Source organism: Balaenoptera borealis (assembly GCF_965194805.1).
Source record: "Balaenoptera borealis genome assembly, chromosome: 3".
In the NCBI taxonomy this organism is placed as follows: domain Eukaryota; kingdom Metazoa; phylum Chordata; class Mammalia; order Artiodactyla; family Balaenopteridae; genus Balaenoptera; species Balaenoptera borealis.
Window position 1 is genome coordinate 91447104 of NC_138866.1, and position 18660 is coordinate 91465763.

Here is an 18660-nt window from a genome sequence, read left to right on the forward strand (position 1 = left end):
CAAATGACATGATACTATACATACAGAATCCTAAAGATGCTACCAGAAAACTACTAGAGCTAATCAATGAATTTGGTAAAGTTACAGGATACAAAATTAATGCACAGAAATCTCTTGTATTCCTATACAGTAATGATGAAAAATCTGAAAGAGAAATTATGGAAACACTTCCATTTACCATTGTAACAAAAAGAATAAAATACCTAGGAATAAACCTACCTAGGGAGACAAAAGACCTGTATGCAGAAAAGTATAAGACACTGATGAAAGCAATTAAAGATGATACCAACAGATGGAGAGATATACCATGTTCTTGGATTGAAAGAATCAATACTGTGAAAATGACTATACTACCCAAAGCAATCTACAGATTCAATGCAATCCCTATCAAATTACCAATGGCATTTTTATGGAAGTAGAACAAATCATCTTAAAATTTGTATGGAGACACAAAGATCCCGAATAGCAAAAGCAGTCTTGAGGGAAAAAAACGGAGCTGAAGGAATCAGACTCCCTGTCTTCAGACTATACTACAAAGCTACAGTAATCAAGACAATATGGTACTGGCTCAAAAACAGAAACATAGATCAATGGAACAAGATAGAAAGCCCAGAGATAAACCCACGCACTTATGGTCAACTAATCTATGACAAAGGAGGCAAAGATATACAATGGAGAAAAGACAGTCTCTTCAATAAGTGGTGCTGGGAAAACTGGACAGCTACATGGAAAAGAATGAAAATATAACACTCCCTAACACCATACACAAAAATAAACTCAAAATGGATTGGAGACCTAAATGTGAGACCAGACACTATAAAACTCTTAGAGGAAAACATAGGAAGAACACTCTTTGACATAAATCACAGCAAGATCTTTTTTGATCCACCTTCTAAAGTAATGAAAATAAAAACAAAAATAAACAAATGGGACCTAATGAAACCTCAAAGCTTTTGCACAGCAAAGGAAACCATAAACAAGACGAAAAGACAACCCTCAGAATGGGAGAAAATATTTGCAAACGAATCAACGGACAAAGGATTAATCTCCAAAATATATAAACAGCTCATGCAGCTCAATATTGAAGAAACAAACAACCCAATCCAAAAATGGGTAGAAGACCTAAATAGACATTTCTCCAAAGAAGACATACAGATGGCCAAGAAGCACATGAAAAGCTGCTCAACATCACTAATTATTAGAGAAATGCAAATCAAAACTACAATGAGGTATCACCTCACACCAGTTAGAATGGGCATGATCAGAAAATGTACAAACAACAAATGCTGGAGAGGGTGTGGAGAAAAGGGAACTCTCTTGCACTGTTGGTGGGAATGTAAATTGATACAGCCACTATGGAGAACAGTATGGAGGTTCCTTAAAAAACTAAAAATAGAATTACCATATGCTCCAGCAATCCCACTACTGGGCATATACCCAGAGAAAACCATATTTCAAAAAGACACAGGCACCCCAATGTTCATTGCAGCACTATTTACAATAGCCAGGTCATGGAAGCAACCTAAATGCCCATCGACAGACGAATGGATAAAGAAGTTGTGGTACATATATACAATATATGTATATTAGGGCTGAATATTACTCAGCCCTAAAAAGGAATGAAATTGAGTCATTTGTTGAGATGTGCAGGGATCTAGAGACTGTCATACAGAGTGAAGTAAGTCAGAAAGAGAAAAACAAATATCGTATATTAACGCATGTATGTGGAACCTAGAATAATGGTACAGATGAACCGGTTTGCAGGGCAGAAGTTGAGACACAGATGTAGAGAACAAACATATGGACACCAAGGGAGGAAAACCGCAGTGGGCTGGGGATGGTGGTGTGCTGAATTGGGCGATTGGGATTGACATGTATACACTGATGTGTATAAAATTGATGACTAATAAGAACCTGCAGTATAAAAAAACAAACAAACAAGAAAAACAACTAATACTAAACTTTCTTTGGGTTATTTGTATGGAAATATGTTAATATAAATGTTTCAGACATTACATGAAACTCCTAAAAATCTTATATGTTCTGGTATAATGTTATAAGTCATAATTCTAGTTATTACTTTAAAATGTATATCTCAGAAATAACTATTTCTTTGTCAATTGCATTATTATGAACTTTCATCAAATCTTTAACCATCGTCATTTTTAAGTCTTTTGTCATTTACAGACAGTTCTGGGTGTACTCTGATGCTTTTGCAAAAATGTTCCTATAAAAGGGTTTCATCTTCAAGGAATTCATGGAAAAGACTCTGACAAGTACAGGTTTCTGGTAACTGACTATACTGCTGAACTGAATGAACAAGCATTTTCAGAACTCTAATGGAAAACTGATGAACTCATAAAAGTGCTAACAAAAGATCAAGATGAAAAAAAAAATTAATTACATGGGACTGAGTGAACTGATGAGGATGATTATAATTTTTGTGACTTCCTGTTTGAATAAAAAAAAAAAATTCCACAAGGACTCAGAGGCAAAAAATATACAAATCAATTTTCACTGCAAAGTAAAGGAGCTGTTACAGTGGAGGATTACTGGACTGAATGTCAATATTATGACATAGTATGAGTGTGTTTTGTGTTTTGTAATTGCAATCATTGTTGCTTTTGTTGTGGTCATCCATTTACAATGCTTGTTGTCAGTCTATTTATCTTTTGTAAAAGTAAAATACAGTGTGTGTGTGTGTGTGTGTGTGTGTGTGTGTGTGTGTGTAAAAAAAAAAAAAAGAAGTCACCCAGAATTGGCCTAAAAATAGAAAAGAAAGAAAAGAAAGAAAGAAAGAAAACAAACTTATGGTTACCAAAGGGGAAAGGGGGGAGGGATAAATTAGGAGTTTGGGATTAACACATATACACTACTATATAAAATCGATAACCAACAAGGACCTACTGTATAACACATGGAACTATACTCAATATCTTGTTATAACGTATAATGGAAAAGAATCTAAAAAAGAATATATATATATAACTAAATCACTTTGCTGTACAACTGAAATGAACACAACATTGTAAGTCAACTATATTTCAATAAAAAATTTTAAAAACACCTGAAAAAAAAATGGGTCATAGCAACATTCAGTACAAAAGAAGCCTGTTATCGCAGCCACTCAAGAAATCTGACTCAAACTAAAACCAATCATAACAAGCAAGTTGATTCCCACCAGCTGCTACTATTACTACTGGGCCAAGGATTTCGTTACACACACACACACACGCACAAATAATATGATCTCCTCCTCTTACTCCTTTTCTCCTGTAATCTCGTCGCACAACACAGCATTCAGGAAGATCTTTCAAATAAATATACGGTCAGATATCACTTCCCTGCTTAAAATCCTCTACTGGCTTCCCACTGCCCCTAGGATAAAATACAAACACCCTCCCTTGACAGGCCATGACCGGGCCCAGACCACCTCTTCCCAGCCTCCACTGCTCACCCCTTGCTCACACAGTCCCAATACCACAGCCTTCTGGCTGTTTCACAGATATGCAGGGTCTGCTGCCTACTTCCAGGCTTTACACTGGTTGTGTCCGAGCTTAGGGCATCCTTCCCAGGCTTCTGTGCGGCTGCTCCTTTCTCTTGAGTCAAGGCTCAGCTCAAACATTTCCTCCTCCAAGAGGCCTTCCCTCACCAGTTCCTGGCTGGTTGCCTTAATATCACCCTACCCTGTCTCCCTGTTATTTGTCAGTGCTAAATCAGCCCTCACACAGATTGCTTTACTCGCCTGTGTGCTTGTTCACCGGCGGCCCCCACGCGGACGCAGGCTACCCAAGCAAGGGAACCTGCTGCACTCGCCCACGCAAGTAGGCCTCTGCCCCAAGACCAACCGCTACCTCCTAAATGAAAAGCGCTTCAGCAATCTAACCATCAATCTAGGGCATCGTACACAGTTGTTTTATTCTTGTCCAAAAGAAGGAAGCTTTCCACTCATCTACCTTTCAAAGGTCCAAATGCTGATCAAGTTTTGGGACTTTCGGAAAAAAAAAAAGAACCATAAATCCTTCAAAATGACACAAAATGATGTAATTTTGGTCAGGATATAAAATTGTTTAAGATTGAGTTTAGCATTCTTTTTCTGAATAACTTACCTCTTTCTCCCTTTCATAGTCTTCTTTGTCATATTCGTCGTCTTCATTTTGCGTTTGCAGTGCCACACTGCCGAAGTCTAGTGACATGGTCCTCCTGCGGGAACAGAAAGATGTTTGGTTTCTAAACAGCCCAGAAAATCTCCCCAGACCAAACTACATAAGAGATGCCATACACAAAAAGACAGGAGCAGCTGGGGAGAAGATATATGTAACTCATGTATGACAAAGGGTTAGTATTCCAACTATAAAGAGAGTTCTTACAAATTAATCATGATTCACAGAAAATAGCTGTTATGACAGAAATTCATGAAAATGAAAAAATGCCCAAAGCTAATAAACCTACAACTAGACCTTTCTAGTGGTCTGGAAAGAATAACTCAAACAGTAAGATTTTTGTCCACACACAAAAATAAGATAATAATAACGAACCAGAAATATGCCAAAACATACAAATTTTAAGAATACGCTCAAAGTTTCTAATTTGATGTATTAAAGATGGCACAGGTAGCATCCTCCACAACTTGCTTCATCTTCTGAATATCACAAATCCAAATGTCATGTTTTTCAGAAAGAGAGCCACTAAATCCTGAGTTAATGATTGCTCCCCAAAAAACATTTACAATCCAGTAAACTCCACAGAGCACACAACAAAAATATGTGTTAGGACGTTCCTGGTGGAGCAGTGGTTAAGAATCCGCCTGCCAGTGCAGGGGACACAAGTTCAAGCCCTGGTCCAGGAAGATCCCACATGCTGCTAAACAACTAAGCCCATGCGCCACAACTACTGAGCCTGTGCTCTAGAGCCCACAAGCCACAACTACTGAGCCTGCGTGCCACAACTACTGAAGCCTGTGCGCCTAGAGCCCGTGCTCCACAACAAGAGAAGCCATCACAATGAGAAGCCCGCGCACCGCAACGAAGAGTAGCTCCCGCTCGCTGCAACTAGAGAAAGCCTGCACACAGTAACGAAGACCCAACGCAGCCAAAAATAAATTAAAAAATATATATATATGTATATGTGTTAAATGTCCTGCTCTTAAGCTTGATAAAATCAAGTTCTAGCAAAAAATACTCAGGAAAAACAGAAGTGAAGGATGTGAAGCTATGACACTGTCCCAAAGCAGCAGCAAGACTTCCCTGGAGAATGGTCACTGCTGTGGCAGAAGCAGCAGCAGGAAATGGGTTTTCAAGTACTTACGGTCAAAAGACTGCTGATGATTTGAATTATATTTAGGGATCCTGACACTACACAGAAACTACCCAGAATTTCAAAACTCTGAACAATCCTGACAAAAAAGTAGGCAAGCATCATCAATTACACGGCCTAATGCTGTCCTCTATTCAGTCCACTCTTGTGCATGCCAATGAAATGCACTTTGATGTGAGGCTGGGCCACAGATCATACACTCACTTTTCAGGCTCTAAAATGTCATTAAACTGGAAGTGAAATGAGAAGCATAGACCTGGCAATCCAAACATATTTTACCATAAAGAACTTAGCTCCCTCGTGTTGACAGTAGAGGACTAAGATCACAAACTTTTATGTAAGCCAATAGCTCTATAGCAAAAGATATTCCACTTCATCAGCTCTAAGGTGCCCTTGATGGTATGACACAGTTCCATCTGTACCACTAAGAAAAAGATGTGGCCAATTAAATCATGACACATCATTAACTTTAAAATGCAGCCTCTTTGTAGATGTTAAAATGTGAAAAGAAGGGAGCTCCCGGGCAGTCCAGTGGTTAGAACTTGGCGCTTTCACTGTCGTGACCTGGGTTCAATCCCTGGTCAGGGAATTAAGATCCTGCAAGCTACACGGAGCGGCAAAAAAAAACAAAAAAAAAGTGAAAAGAAAATGTGCACATTATAATAGATGAAATATGGTATTACAGATTAACACAAATATGAATTTCGATGCTGAAAATCCCCATAAGTTTTAGTTTGTTTTACAAGGACTGTTTCTCGGCCAAACTCTAATTTGCAGTCCAACTTTTTTATCCCTCCCCTCTCTGGTCCCTACACCCAACCCATCCCTTTCAATTCTATGAATTCAGACTCCTCACATCAACTAAACCCTTCCAGCCTCTGCTTCTTAGACCAGACCTCCTCCTTTCTGTTCTTGTGCCAGGGCTACATGGAGGGAGGGACACACGTACTCCTTCACTGAGAAGTAAAGTAGAGAGGCCTGGGGACTCTAAACCTTGTCTCCACCCAGCAGCTACAAGCAACCTCTTGTATACCAGCATAAGACGGATACCTGAATATGGTAAAGAGCCTACAATGTAGCTGAAATGGTGAGGGAAAAACAGTAACACAAGCTCATGTCTCTAGGGTTTTTTCACTACTTCAAGTGAACATCAAGTCTATAGAATCTATAGATTATGAAAATACAAGCCCATGTAAATGCTGGCTCCTTAAAAGAAATGCAATTAAGCTGGACCTTAAAGGCATCCCTGAATTCTCCAGGCAGAAATAATCTTTCCTGCTTCTAATTCTTATGGTATTTTCCACCTTTCCCTGAATTTTATAGTTAAAGCCAGAATAGGGAATTTGGGTTAATTTCCCTTTTATTAAGTAAAAGGAGGGAGGGTTTTTTTTTTTTTTCCAACACTTCACCAATCTGCCATCAATTCCTGTTGAATACTGAAAAGGAACATTAAGATTTACAAGAGCTTATTGCTAAATAGTTATTTTAAATAAAGAACTACTTTTTCTCAGATAGAGAATAATGAATTCTACAAGGTATTTTCATTTTTTTTAATAAAGTCTAGTTTTCTCTTTTTTTCTTTTTTTGGCTGCACAGCATGCAGGATCTTAGTTCCCAGACCAGGGATTGAAGCCAGGTCCTTAGCAGTGAAAGTGCAGAGTCTTAACCACTGGACCGCCAGGGAATACCCTATTTTCATTTTTAAGTGAAGAAAATGTAAAAGACAAAACTATATCTTTGTTTTGAATGGCGTTTTAAATCCAAACCGTGTCATTAAAGAAGAAATCTGAAAATATCTGAAAGAACAAAATCTCTCTCCACTGGGAGGAAAAGGTACAAATTAGCTTTCCTTCTGAAAAGTGCAAACTACCAGAGACCATAAGAAATTATTTTAGGCATTAAGGGAAATTTGATAAACTTACTGTGGCTTAAAAAACAAAGAGACTAAAAAGGTAATTAGTATTTAACTAAAATTTAAAATAAAAGCTAATGCTTTTCTTCTGCTTATTAATCACTACTGATTACTGCTATCAGAGACTTCACTATAATATTCAGAACAATAAAAGAGGCTGCTTAAATTAAAAAAAAAAAAACTAGCAAGATAATAAACCCAGAAGCCATAAAGGAAAAACTTGACGGAAACTTAAACATACACACATACAAAAAGAAACTGTATATGGCAAAAACCATCATTAGCAAGTCAAATATTATGTATAAAAAGAAAATATTATCAAAGGGTAAAATAATAATGAGAAAGAGACTTGCAAAACACAAGAGAAAGTCCCAATATACAATTCTCACAAAGAAATGAGAAAAAGACAACTTAATTTAAAATGGGCAACTGATACATTTCATTAAAAAAAAAAAAAGAAATGCAAATGCTCAACGAACTTGAAAACATGCTTAATCTCACAAAGAATTCAAAGTGCCATTTAAACAATGAAATATGATTTTCAACCACTAAATAAAAAAAAAAACATGATAACAGCTAGTGAGTGGTGGCTATTATTTTTTAAATTAATTTATTTTATTTATTTTTGGCTGCATTGGGTCTTTGTTGCTGCACGTGGGCTTTTCTCTAGTTGCAGCGAGCAGGGGCTACTCTTCGTTATGGTGCACGGGCTTATTGCTGTGGCTTCTTTTGTTGCGGAGCACGGGCTCTAGGCACATGGGCTTCAGTAGTTGTGGCACACAGGCTCAGTAGTTGTGGCTCGTGGGCTCTAGAGCACAGGCTCAGTAGTTGTGGCACAGGGGCTTAGTTGCTCCACGGCATGTGGGATCTTCCCGGACCAGGGCTCGACCCCGTGTCTCCTGCATTGGCAGCCGGATTCTTAACCACTTGGCCACCAGGGAAGCCCTAGTGGTGGCTATTTTATAGGAAACAGGCATCCTCATGAATTGCTGATGAAAGTATGAATTGGGAAAACCATCTTGAGAACTATCAATATTAATATATTGAAAAAGAATATTTGCCCTAGTAAAAGTACTTTTGAATAAATTTGGCAATACTGTGTCACTAATAAAAATAATGAAATATCTCTCTATATATTGACTATTTAAAAAATCAAGATGCAGAATAAGTGTACAGTATGCTTTTTTTTTTTTAATAGCAAGATGGTTAATACTTTCTTCCTAGATAGATAACTTTTTCTGAACCTATTTACAAGGCTATGTTCTGTCATACGTCCCACTCATTACTCATTTTGTTGTCGCTGGTTATGTTTTCTTTGCCCTCCTTGCAATGAGAAAGACCAATATGTGTTTAATTGGACAAAACATTAGAAAGCAAAAGTAGCATTGTTTTTGCCTCATCTAATAGCCTATAAGCACTCTGGGGGCAGAATTAAAATGTATCTCCCCCACCCTTTGCACACAACCAATATTTGTTGAATGAATATAATACATTCATGTTGCTCTATACAGATTCATTATTTCAATAAAGATTTTACTGAGCACCTACTGTGGGCCAGGTTATAGCCTAGATGTATCTAAGACATGCTACCAGCCATGGGAAGCTCACAGTCCCTTAGGGAAACAATGATATGAATTAATAGTTAAATGATACCTTGTAATACATTCTGTAATAGAGGAAAGTACAAAGTACAAATTAATTATGCTAAGAAGAAAAGAAGGCTGAAAGAAGTTTCACAGAAAGACTTTAGAAATAGATCTTAAAGGACACAATATGGGGGCTTCCCTGGTGGCGCAGTGGTTGCGAGTCTGCCTGACGATGCAGGAGACACGGGTTCGAGCCCTGGTCTGGGAGGATCTCACATGCCGCGGAGCGACTGGGCCCGTGAGCCACAACTGCTGAGCCTGTGCGTCTGGAGCCTGTGCTCCGCAACGGGAGAGGCCGCGATAGTGAGAGGCCCGCGCACCGCGATGAGGAGTGGCCCCCGCTCGCCGCAACTGGAGGGAGCCCTCGCACAGAAACGAAGACCCAACACAGCCAAAAATAAATAAAAATAATAATAAATAAATTTAAAAAAAAAAAAAAAAAGGACACAATATGGCTGTTAAGTGGTTAAGAATGAGGGCACTCATTCAGACAACCTGGGCTCAGTTCTGGTTCTCCTGCTTAACAGCTGTGCAAACTTGCACAACTGTTTCCATTTACTCATTAATAAAATGGGGGTAAAAAACAGTACCTACGTCAAAGATTGGTTACGAGGATTCACAAGATTAATGTACTTGAAGCGCTTAGCACTGTGTACCAATCAATACATCTTAGTTTTGTTTTTATCATGACATGTTACTCATGAATAGAAGTCTGCCAGCTACAAAAGAGGTTAAAGGAATAAACAGCATTCAGTATATCTGAGAAAAAGTGAATATGCAGTGTGTGGGAAACTTTCCTTCAAATACTGCAATCATTACTGGGATGAAAATGCCACTTTCTTCAAGATGCCCTCCCCCCATGAAATTAGTCATTCTTTGGCACTTTCAGGCTCTATTTCTTATACTTTTCTTATAGCTTCAATTTCAGCCTCTCATTTAGTTGAGTGCATTCACATCTAGGAGGTGCATATAAATTGTCATGCATTGTGAAGGATATGGCGAAATTCAGCTTAAATCACACTCAAGTTCATGACTGTAAGATAGAAAAGGTTAAGTGCCACAAAAGGGTCTTTAAGTGCCCTGAGAGTTAGGAAATTCTACTTACTTGCTTACATGTTAGCTTCCTTTCTAGAATGGAAATAGCCAGAGCACACTAGCCTGTTTCAGACTTGCAATACCAGGCTTAGGAAGCCTATTTATTCATTCAACAATTACTTGCCAAGCACTGTTCAAGATTACAAAGTTCATCAGGATTTGGTGAAGGGAAAGAAACACACATAAAAACAAAGGATGACAATAATCTGTGATCAGTGCTAGTGACAGTAGCTTGGACAAATACATTCAGGGTGCCCAGAGGATGCAGCAAGTAGGCAACAACAGGTTGAATGAAGATAAACCCAAGTCCTTACCAAGGAACTCCGTTTGGCGTCAACTATGGCACAGCAAACAGGTACTGCGAGACCCAAGCTGCACGGAGCCCAGGAGGCCTGGGGCTGCTGGCTTGGGCTGCCAGCGTCACATGCACTCAGTCAACACACGTGTACAGAGCACCCCCTGTGAGCCTGGCACGGCGCCAGGGTGACCACGGCGGGGGGTCCCCAGGGTCAGGTCTCAGCGCTACCCTAGCAGCCTGGAGGAGGCGAGGAAGGCTTCCCAGACGTCACTTCTAAGTAGGATCTTGGGGTCTGGATGAGACTTCAAAGTCAAAGGCGGAGCCCCGCCACCTGCAAGCAGTCCACCACCGCGGGATTTGGGGAGGGGACGGGTCAGTCCTCCGGGAAGCCTCAGCCAGAATTCCAAGGACCCCGCACCTCCTCCTATCCCAGCCACAAGCCCAGCCAAGAAGCGAAACTCACCGGAGGCCACGGATGCTGTCACCGCGGAGACACCCTAGCTCCCGCCGAAAGCCAACTTCTAGCAAACCCCTCACCCGGGCTCTAACCCGCTAGCTCCTTCCTAGTCACAACTGAACCCACGGAGCCCCGAGGCCATTGAAGAGCAGCCGGCTCCTTCAATCGCTGGTTAGAAGCGGGCCTGGTGGGCGGGGCCATGCCGGCTTGGGGCAGGGCGTAGAGGCGGAAGTCTCCGCCTTTCTAAAGCTAGGTTGAGAAGTCCGCCTGCAGTTGCAATACTGTACGGCTGTTTAAAAGCGGGCGCCAGAGGTGGCGGGAAGTTCCTCCTGTGTGCCCATTGGTGGATCCTTGAGCCAATTACGGAAGGGTTGACTCTAGAGGGGGCGGGCCTATCGGTTGCATAGAGACGCCCAAGCACCTGGCCTCCTGCCCTTTCCTAGGATGAACCGGTTTTGCCCGACCTCCTTGCCCCTCCCCTCACCACCTAGTGCAGTGACTCGTGCCCCCTGCGCTCTCCACTCCTAAATCCCAGTTCTCAGCTGCAGCACATAGAATCCCTCACTTTCCCCAACGAACCCACCTTGGAGGTTTTTGTATTTGCCTTTCTGATTCTCTAAGGTGCCTGCTTCCCCATCACCTTAACAGCCTTAGAGGTCGTTTCACTTTGTCTTCTTGCTTACTAGGTCCCGCCTTGTTTGAATGTGTTTCTTTAATTACTGATGAGATGACACATTCTCTACATGTTTATTCACTACTTGAATCTCCTCGAGTGCGAATGTTCCTGTCACTCTGGTATATGTTAACCTGACCTTTAGGACAGAGCTGCCCAGTCTGCGGTAAAGCCCATTATTGTATCTACCTTCCTGGGGTAAAAGGGTTCCAGTGAATATCAAGGTAGTAGTAGGTTCACAGATCCTTTTAACCCTTTCCCATATATACTAGTATGGAGTAAAAGGGTTGTTAAAGGTTGTTCACAATCTGGCTAGCTTTCATTTGTTACCTCACCATCCCACCCCTACACTGACCCCTATAACCCCATCCACTAAGCATAAGGGTCTGGCACACATTAGGTACTCAATCCATAGCAACAGATGAGTGAAATCTCTGACCCAGCTGCCCGTGGTTCCCAGGGTGCTTTTGTTTTGCTCAAGCTATTCCTTTCACCTGTATTGATTGCCCCACTTAACTTCCCCGGCTACTCAGTCTTCAAGATAGATGAGCACCTCCTCTGAAGCCTTTCATGACACACACCTCCCTCCCTTGGTAGAAATGATCTTTCGTCCCTTTGGACACAGTGTACATATCTTATTATAATCCTTGTTATCTACTATATAACTAGTTGCTGTGTGAATGTTTCACTCAGTCCAACGTCAATCTTAAGGCACTTACTTTGCTTTGTGGCCCCTGGTAGGCACTCAAAACAAAACTTGATAAATGAGCAAATGAATGAACGAACAAATAAAATGAAACCTCTTTGTGCCAGAAAAAGCAAATAAAAGGCATTCAGGTAAATGGCAGTTGTTGAAATCTGAGCCAAGGTGTCTGTTAGTGAGTACTAGGCTTATGGGCTTTCCACATCTCACTGCAGCCCATCAGCAAGCTGCGTGTAGTGTCCTGTGCTAAGGGTTAAGATGAAATGCTACAGCAAGAATGCTAAATGATCCCTGCCCACAAACGACTGTTTATTAGAGAGATGAAAGAAAAAAAAAAAGATGTTAAGGCAGGAAAGCACATGAGGAGACAGTGTTTATAATCCCTTACATAGTGCTTTAGACATTGGTAAGTTTTTTCACAGACACTAGCTCACTTTTCCTCACAACAACCCTGTGAGGAGCTAGTACAGGTATTAGGATCCCATTTTACAGTGTAAGAAACTGATGAAAAATAAATAAATAAATAATAATAATAATAATAATGAAGTGTCCAAGGTTACACAGTTAATGTGAGACAGAGACAGAATTTTGAACCCAGCTCCTTTATCTCTAAATCCAGAGCTCATCACTATATATAAAATATAAGTGAGACTTAAGCACCTAAGTCACAAAAAAATAGAATAAATCAGAGCCCCTTACCTTTTTTAAAAATGGATTTGAGTGGAGTTGTGGACATATTATAATCAATGAAATTTTCTTGACTGCCTATCATGTTTAATTCCTGGTCTAGGTGCTTGATATATAAAGTGAGAGGCAGGACCCCTGCCAGCGAGGCACCCACACTCTGAGGTGCAAGATGCTTACATAAAAAGAGAAATGATAACACACAAAAAAGTAGTTTACTACATGCAATATGAGTAGATAGTAATAATTCTGGGGAAAAGTGAACACGTTAGGAAGGATCTCTCAGGGAAAGTTCCTGGAAGGAGAGGAAGAGTCAACAGGCAGGTTGATTAGCAAGAGTGATTGCAATATGAAGGGCAGATGAGCAAAAGTAAAGGATTCTTGTATTTAGAGGTAAGATTGGAGAAGTAGGCTGGGACAAGATAGCCAATAGAAGAGCTTGACGCCTGGAGGGATGGGAAAGGCATGCTACAGAGGTAAGGTATGGTAACGCACAAGGAATGAACTTACATCCAGAGAAACACAAGCACACAGAGGAATCCTGAGGTAATAAAGACAAATGCAGAAAAAGAGAGAAAAACTGCCAAAGACGTTGAATGCTGGAAAGATTATCTGTAGAATGTTGGGTCAATGTTTATCCTGCATATTTGACACATCTGTGAGCTGGGAGGGGCTATCTCTACCAGACTCATTTACATTTCAAGGGGAAATGCCTGTTGTTGAGATGTGGTCCCTCCCATTCAGATCATTTATAAAGGTGCAGCTAAGCCCTCATTTCTTCCTTCTCCTACCTTCTCTTTGGTGTCAGAGCTATCAGGTCAAAGCAATGCCATCCTGTAATAAGGAGTGCTATCCTCAAAAAAGCACTGAACTTAAAGAAGATCTGAGTTCAAGTTCCAGCTCTCCTACCTACTAGTTTTTGTCCACAATTTATTTAATCCTTCTGTGGAGGAAAGTCTTATTTGAAAATAGGAGTGATAATAACTGCTTTGCAGGACTGTAAAAAGGATGAAATAAGATTGTGTGAAAGAGCTTTAAAAATGTAGAAACACTATTATTTAACAGTGTTATTTGAGGAATATCAAACCATTATTTGTAGCATATTCAACAGTATTTTTTGAGCATCTATTTTGTACCAAGCACTGTTCTAGGGGCTTGTTTAATATTGACATGTGGGTCAAAATGCCTTCCCTGATTAAGCTACTTATCACAGAATCTACACCTGCCCTCAGCCACTATGACCTCACCACCATCACCTCCCCACCACTCCAAGACCTGGCCATACCTGATTGGGTCAAAGGTGAGCACCAGACCCAAGCTGAGCCAATCATATTCTCTTCCCAGATAACAGAAATGACTCTATGAAACTGGGTCAAGTGGTAACCCTACAGAAGCAGATTTTTATTACATTTTCTGTATTTTATGGGAAATATGCTCCTTCCATAGCTGTGTCATGTATATGGTGGAACATAGACTGACTATCATGAACTTCTGCCACTCAGAGCCATGGATCTGCCTGGTTCCTGTGCTTTATGAAGCCTGACAGTTCATCTTTTCCTTGGTTCTGTGATAATCTGAACTTTAAAACATCTTTTTACTTGAGTAAGCTTGTAAGGGTTGGATAGCGTTCCCGCAAATTTCATGTCCACCCAGAACTCAGAATGTGACTTTATTTGGAAATAGAGTCTTTGCAAATGTAATTAGTTAATATGAGGTCATATTGGATGAGGATTGGCCCTAAATCTAATGACTGGTGTCCTTAAAAGAAGAGGAAAGGACACAGAAAGACACGCAAGGAGAAGACAGCCACATGGAGACAGAGGAACAAACTGGAGTTACATTGCTACAAGCCAAGGAACATCCAGGGCCACCAGAAACTGGCAAGGGATTCTTCCCTAGAGTATTCTGAGGAAGCATGGTCCTATCAACTCGTTATTTTCAGACTTCTAGCCTCCAGAACTGTGAGAGAATAAAATTCTGCTGTTTTAAGCTAGTTTGTGGTACTTTGTTGAGGCAGCCCTAGGAAATTAATACAGGTGGGTTCCTGTTCTTTGCAACCAAATGTTTATGACTAAGATGCATTTGTGACAGATTATATTTGAAAAGTCTAGACCAGTGATTCTCCAAACATGATCCATGTCCCACTGATGGACCTTAAGGATATTCCTGATGGGTCATTACATGACACAAACACACAAGTCGTTTCTCCAGTTATCATGGGAAAATAACTTGCAATTTTATAGGTTTTTATTTTTACATACAGCTAAGGTTTACCTAATAGGAATCTACCAAGTAAGATGTTAGGGGCTACTAATGTTTAGAATTTGTAAATTAAAATTAGCACATTATTTAAGTTGACCAAGAAGGATTATTCATCATTTCTACGTGCAACATTGTAAAGTTCCTGCTCATGCACACTGGAAGATAATTGAAATTCCCACTTTTGGGAGAGGGATGTTAATAGCACCATTCCCAGGAAGTCATGGTTTTTAAGAGTTGTTATTCCTGCTTCTTAATTATAAACTAGCTTTGCTTGGCACCACTGATATCAATTAAGTTTGTTGTGAGTTTGGTTAACCTAACTGCACGTAGTGTTAACTGCTTTAATATATTAATTTACACTTTTCCTATAACTTGACTTTAATATCCAAGTTGAGGTTCAATTTTTGTCACTAGTAATCTATTACTAAAGTCAATTTATAATTCCTCTGAAATTTGCTTATGCTTTATTGAAATGTGTTGGCTATTAATTTATTCTATTTAAATAACTAATAATATATTATCAAGGCAAGTGATAAAATTACTCATTTTCTGAAAAATGTATAGGGCAGTATTTTGGAATATAAAATCATAGGAACAGTATAATATTCCTCCCCTAAAAGTGAGTAAACACTTCCTGTTGTTCCTCTCTAGTTCTTTATTGTCACTGCGTCATATTTTTCACGACAAGAAAAAGAAGGGGTTGGGGGATGAAAGGTATGTGGGACAATAGCCTTTTGCCTCTTCAATGCTCTTCGGCCAAAAGTGTGAGAGCCAATTGCCTGGATTTAATGCTTAGGAGTTTCCACAGCATCAAGGTTTTTAATCAGAAAACCAGTAAAAGCTATTAGAAAAGTGATGATGACCATTTGATAAAGATCCAAAGGTGCAAAAATTATATTTGAACGTGGAATGCAGACCCTCCCAGATGCCACACTCCGCTTCTGCTTCTTGAAACAGTAGATTAAAAAGGAAAGAAAGAAGTACCAAGACAAGATTATAAAATTGGTGTGTACTTTATGTGCTTACATAACATGTTCAATGGATATTAACAAAATACAACATAATGATACCATTTATAAGAAATTATAGGATTTATTTAAAATGTTAATGTATTTGAACACTTAGATATTATTGTCCAGTAATGGGATACACGTGTAAAGTTATTTGATATTCTTCTATCTTTGGTCAGGTTCCCAGAAGTGAACTTTGGGATGAAAATTTGAGTGCAAATGATTTACTAAGGAAGGGCTTCCCTGAGAAAGCTATCAGGGAGTGAGGAAGCTGGACAGGGACAAGGGAAGAAGCCAGGCAGGGATATGTTTTCAGGAGAAGTGCTGGCCCCAACCTGACCCTACAGGGAGCTCTGGAGTGTAATCAGAATGGGGCAACTGGCTGAGCCTTCCTGCTCCTGCACCAGGGAAGGGGAAGAGGAAGTCCATGGGCACTTCTGGCTCTTGGTAACCCAAAGCAGCTCCCCTGGCCTGAGGTTGTCCTTAGAATCAACAGTCACCTGTACAAGCAGTTAGGAGCAAAACACACAGAAATGGCTCAACGGATCTGAGGGGGTCTGGACGGAGCTGACCGTCTATGTTTGCCATCCTTTGATCTTATCAATGTGTCTTTGGAGATGACATCAAACATTTACATTTGAGTAGGTAATGGAGGTGGTCTCATGCAGCTCAGTCAAATGACCCCTCCCAGTCCTAGAATGATGGGACCTAGGACTATGAAGATGAACCAACCACCATGTTCTGTGGATTTAGTATATTCAGTGAATCTGCCAAGGGTTAAAGTGGCAATCTTCTTAAAATCTCTTGCCATATCTAACTTTTACCCCCCAACTTTTTTTTAAATTAAACTTTTAATTTTGAGAAAATTGTAGATTCACATGTGATTGCAAGAAATAATACAGGGACATCTCCTGTAAGCTTTATCCAGCTTCCACCAATGATAACACCTCACAAAACTGTAGTACAATAACACAACCAAGATATCCACATTGATACAGTCAAGATTCAAAGCAATTCAATCACACAAGGATCCCTAATGTTGTTCTTTTACAACTGTACTCACTTCCCTCTCTCCTACTGACTCCTTCCTTAATCTGTTCTCCATTTCAATAATTTTATAGAAACAACATTTCAAGAATGTTACATAAATGTAGTTTTATGGTACATAAAACTTTTGGGATTAGCTTGTTTTTGCTCTGCATAATTCTCTGAAGATCATCTAAGTGGTTGTATCAGCATCTCATCATCTCATTCTTTTTTACTGCTGAGTAGTATTCCATGGTACGGATGTACCACAGTTTGTATAACATTCACACACTGAAGGAACATTGGAGACTTTTCCAGTTTTAGGTCATTATAAACAGTGCTACTATAAACACTCCTGTACAAGTTTTTGTGTGAACGTTAAGTTTCTATTTCTCTGTGATCAATGCACAAGAATACAATCGTTGGGTTGAATGTAAGTTGCATGTTTACTTTTTTAATAAACTACCAAACTGCTTTCTGGACTGGCTGCACTATTTTACATTCTCCCCAGGAATATATGTGTGATCTACTTTCTTCTCATCCTAGCCAACATTTAGTATTGTCGTTACTTTTCATTTACGCGTTCTGTTATGTGTGCAGTAATATCTCACTGTGATTTCAATTTGCATTTCCCTACTGCCTAATGATGTTGAATATATTTTCACCTGCTTTTTGCCATCTGTATACCTTCAGTGAAATGTCTATGCATGTTTTATGCCCATTTTCTAATTAGAGTTTTTATGTTGAGCTTTAAGAGCTTTTTATTTATTCTAGACATGTGGTTTGCAAATATTTCCTCCCAGTCCACAGCTTGTCCTTCATCCTCTTATCAGAGCTTTCACAGAGCAAAAATCTGTATTTTTTTCTCTCTCTCTCTCTCTTTTTTTTTTTTTTTTTGGCTTGTTCCCTGACCAGGGATTGAACCCAGGCCCTCAGCAGTGAGAGTGCAAATTCCTAACCACTGGACCACCACGAATTCCCAAAAATGTGTACTTTTGATGAAGTACAACATACCAGTTTTTCCTTAACAGGTCGTGTCTAAGGACTCTTTGCCTTGCCTTATATCCTGAAGACTTTCCTCTATGTTTTTCTTTCCTAAAAGTTATCACAGTTTTACATTTCGCATTTAAGTCCATAATCCATTTGAGCTAATGTTTACATAAAGTGTGAGGTTCATTCTTTTGTCTAAAGATGTACCGTTGCTCCAGCATCATTTGCTGAAAGGCTATCCTTTGTCGTCTGAGTATAATGCCCCTTAGCCTCCTCCCAGTGGAGTCCCCAGGGCTGGTTAAGTGCCTCCTCTGTAGGCCACAGCTCCTAAAAGGCAGCCCTTTCACACAGCTCTCTCTCCAGATTCTGTTACTGCTCCCTCCCCTACTCCTTCACTGGCTGAAGAGCACTGCATCCTCCCTTGTGGCTTCCCCATACTTTGCCCACACCTTTGTCAATAGTCCCTTTATCAAACTCTCCTCTAGTCACCCAATTTAAGTGAGCCATCTGTTTCCTGTCAGGACCCTGATGCATCCTACAAACGACACATTTTCCAAATCCCAAACATCAGACATATACTGTCAGTCG

At 40.0% G+C, this 18660-nt stretch overlaps 1 protein-coding gene across 6 annotated transcripts in view; it reads right to left on the minus strand.

Annotated features, from left to right (window-relative positions):
• The window catches only part of CEP152 (centrosomal protein 152), a 101902-nt gene extending 90993 nt beyond the window's left edge, over positions 1–10909 (minus strand). For 5 of the 6 annotated variants that reach the window (XM_082387359.1, XM_082387356.1, XM_082387358.1 and 2 more), the window contains exons 1-2: positions 10731–10909; positions 4110–4203 (exon numbers count right to left, since the gene is read on the minus strand). In XM_082387359.1, coding sequence (XP_082243485.1) covers positions 4110–4196 — 87 coding nt within the window. In that variant the 5' untranslated portion in view covers positions 4197–4203; positions 10731–10909. Of the gene's footprint in view, positions 1–4109; positions 4204–10283; positions 10599–10730 lie in introns of all 6 variants that reach the window. The other variant, XM_082387355.1, reaches the window with a different exon arrangement.
• Positions 10910–18660: the final 7751 nt, after the last annotated feature.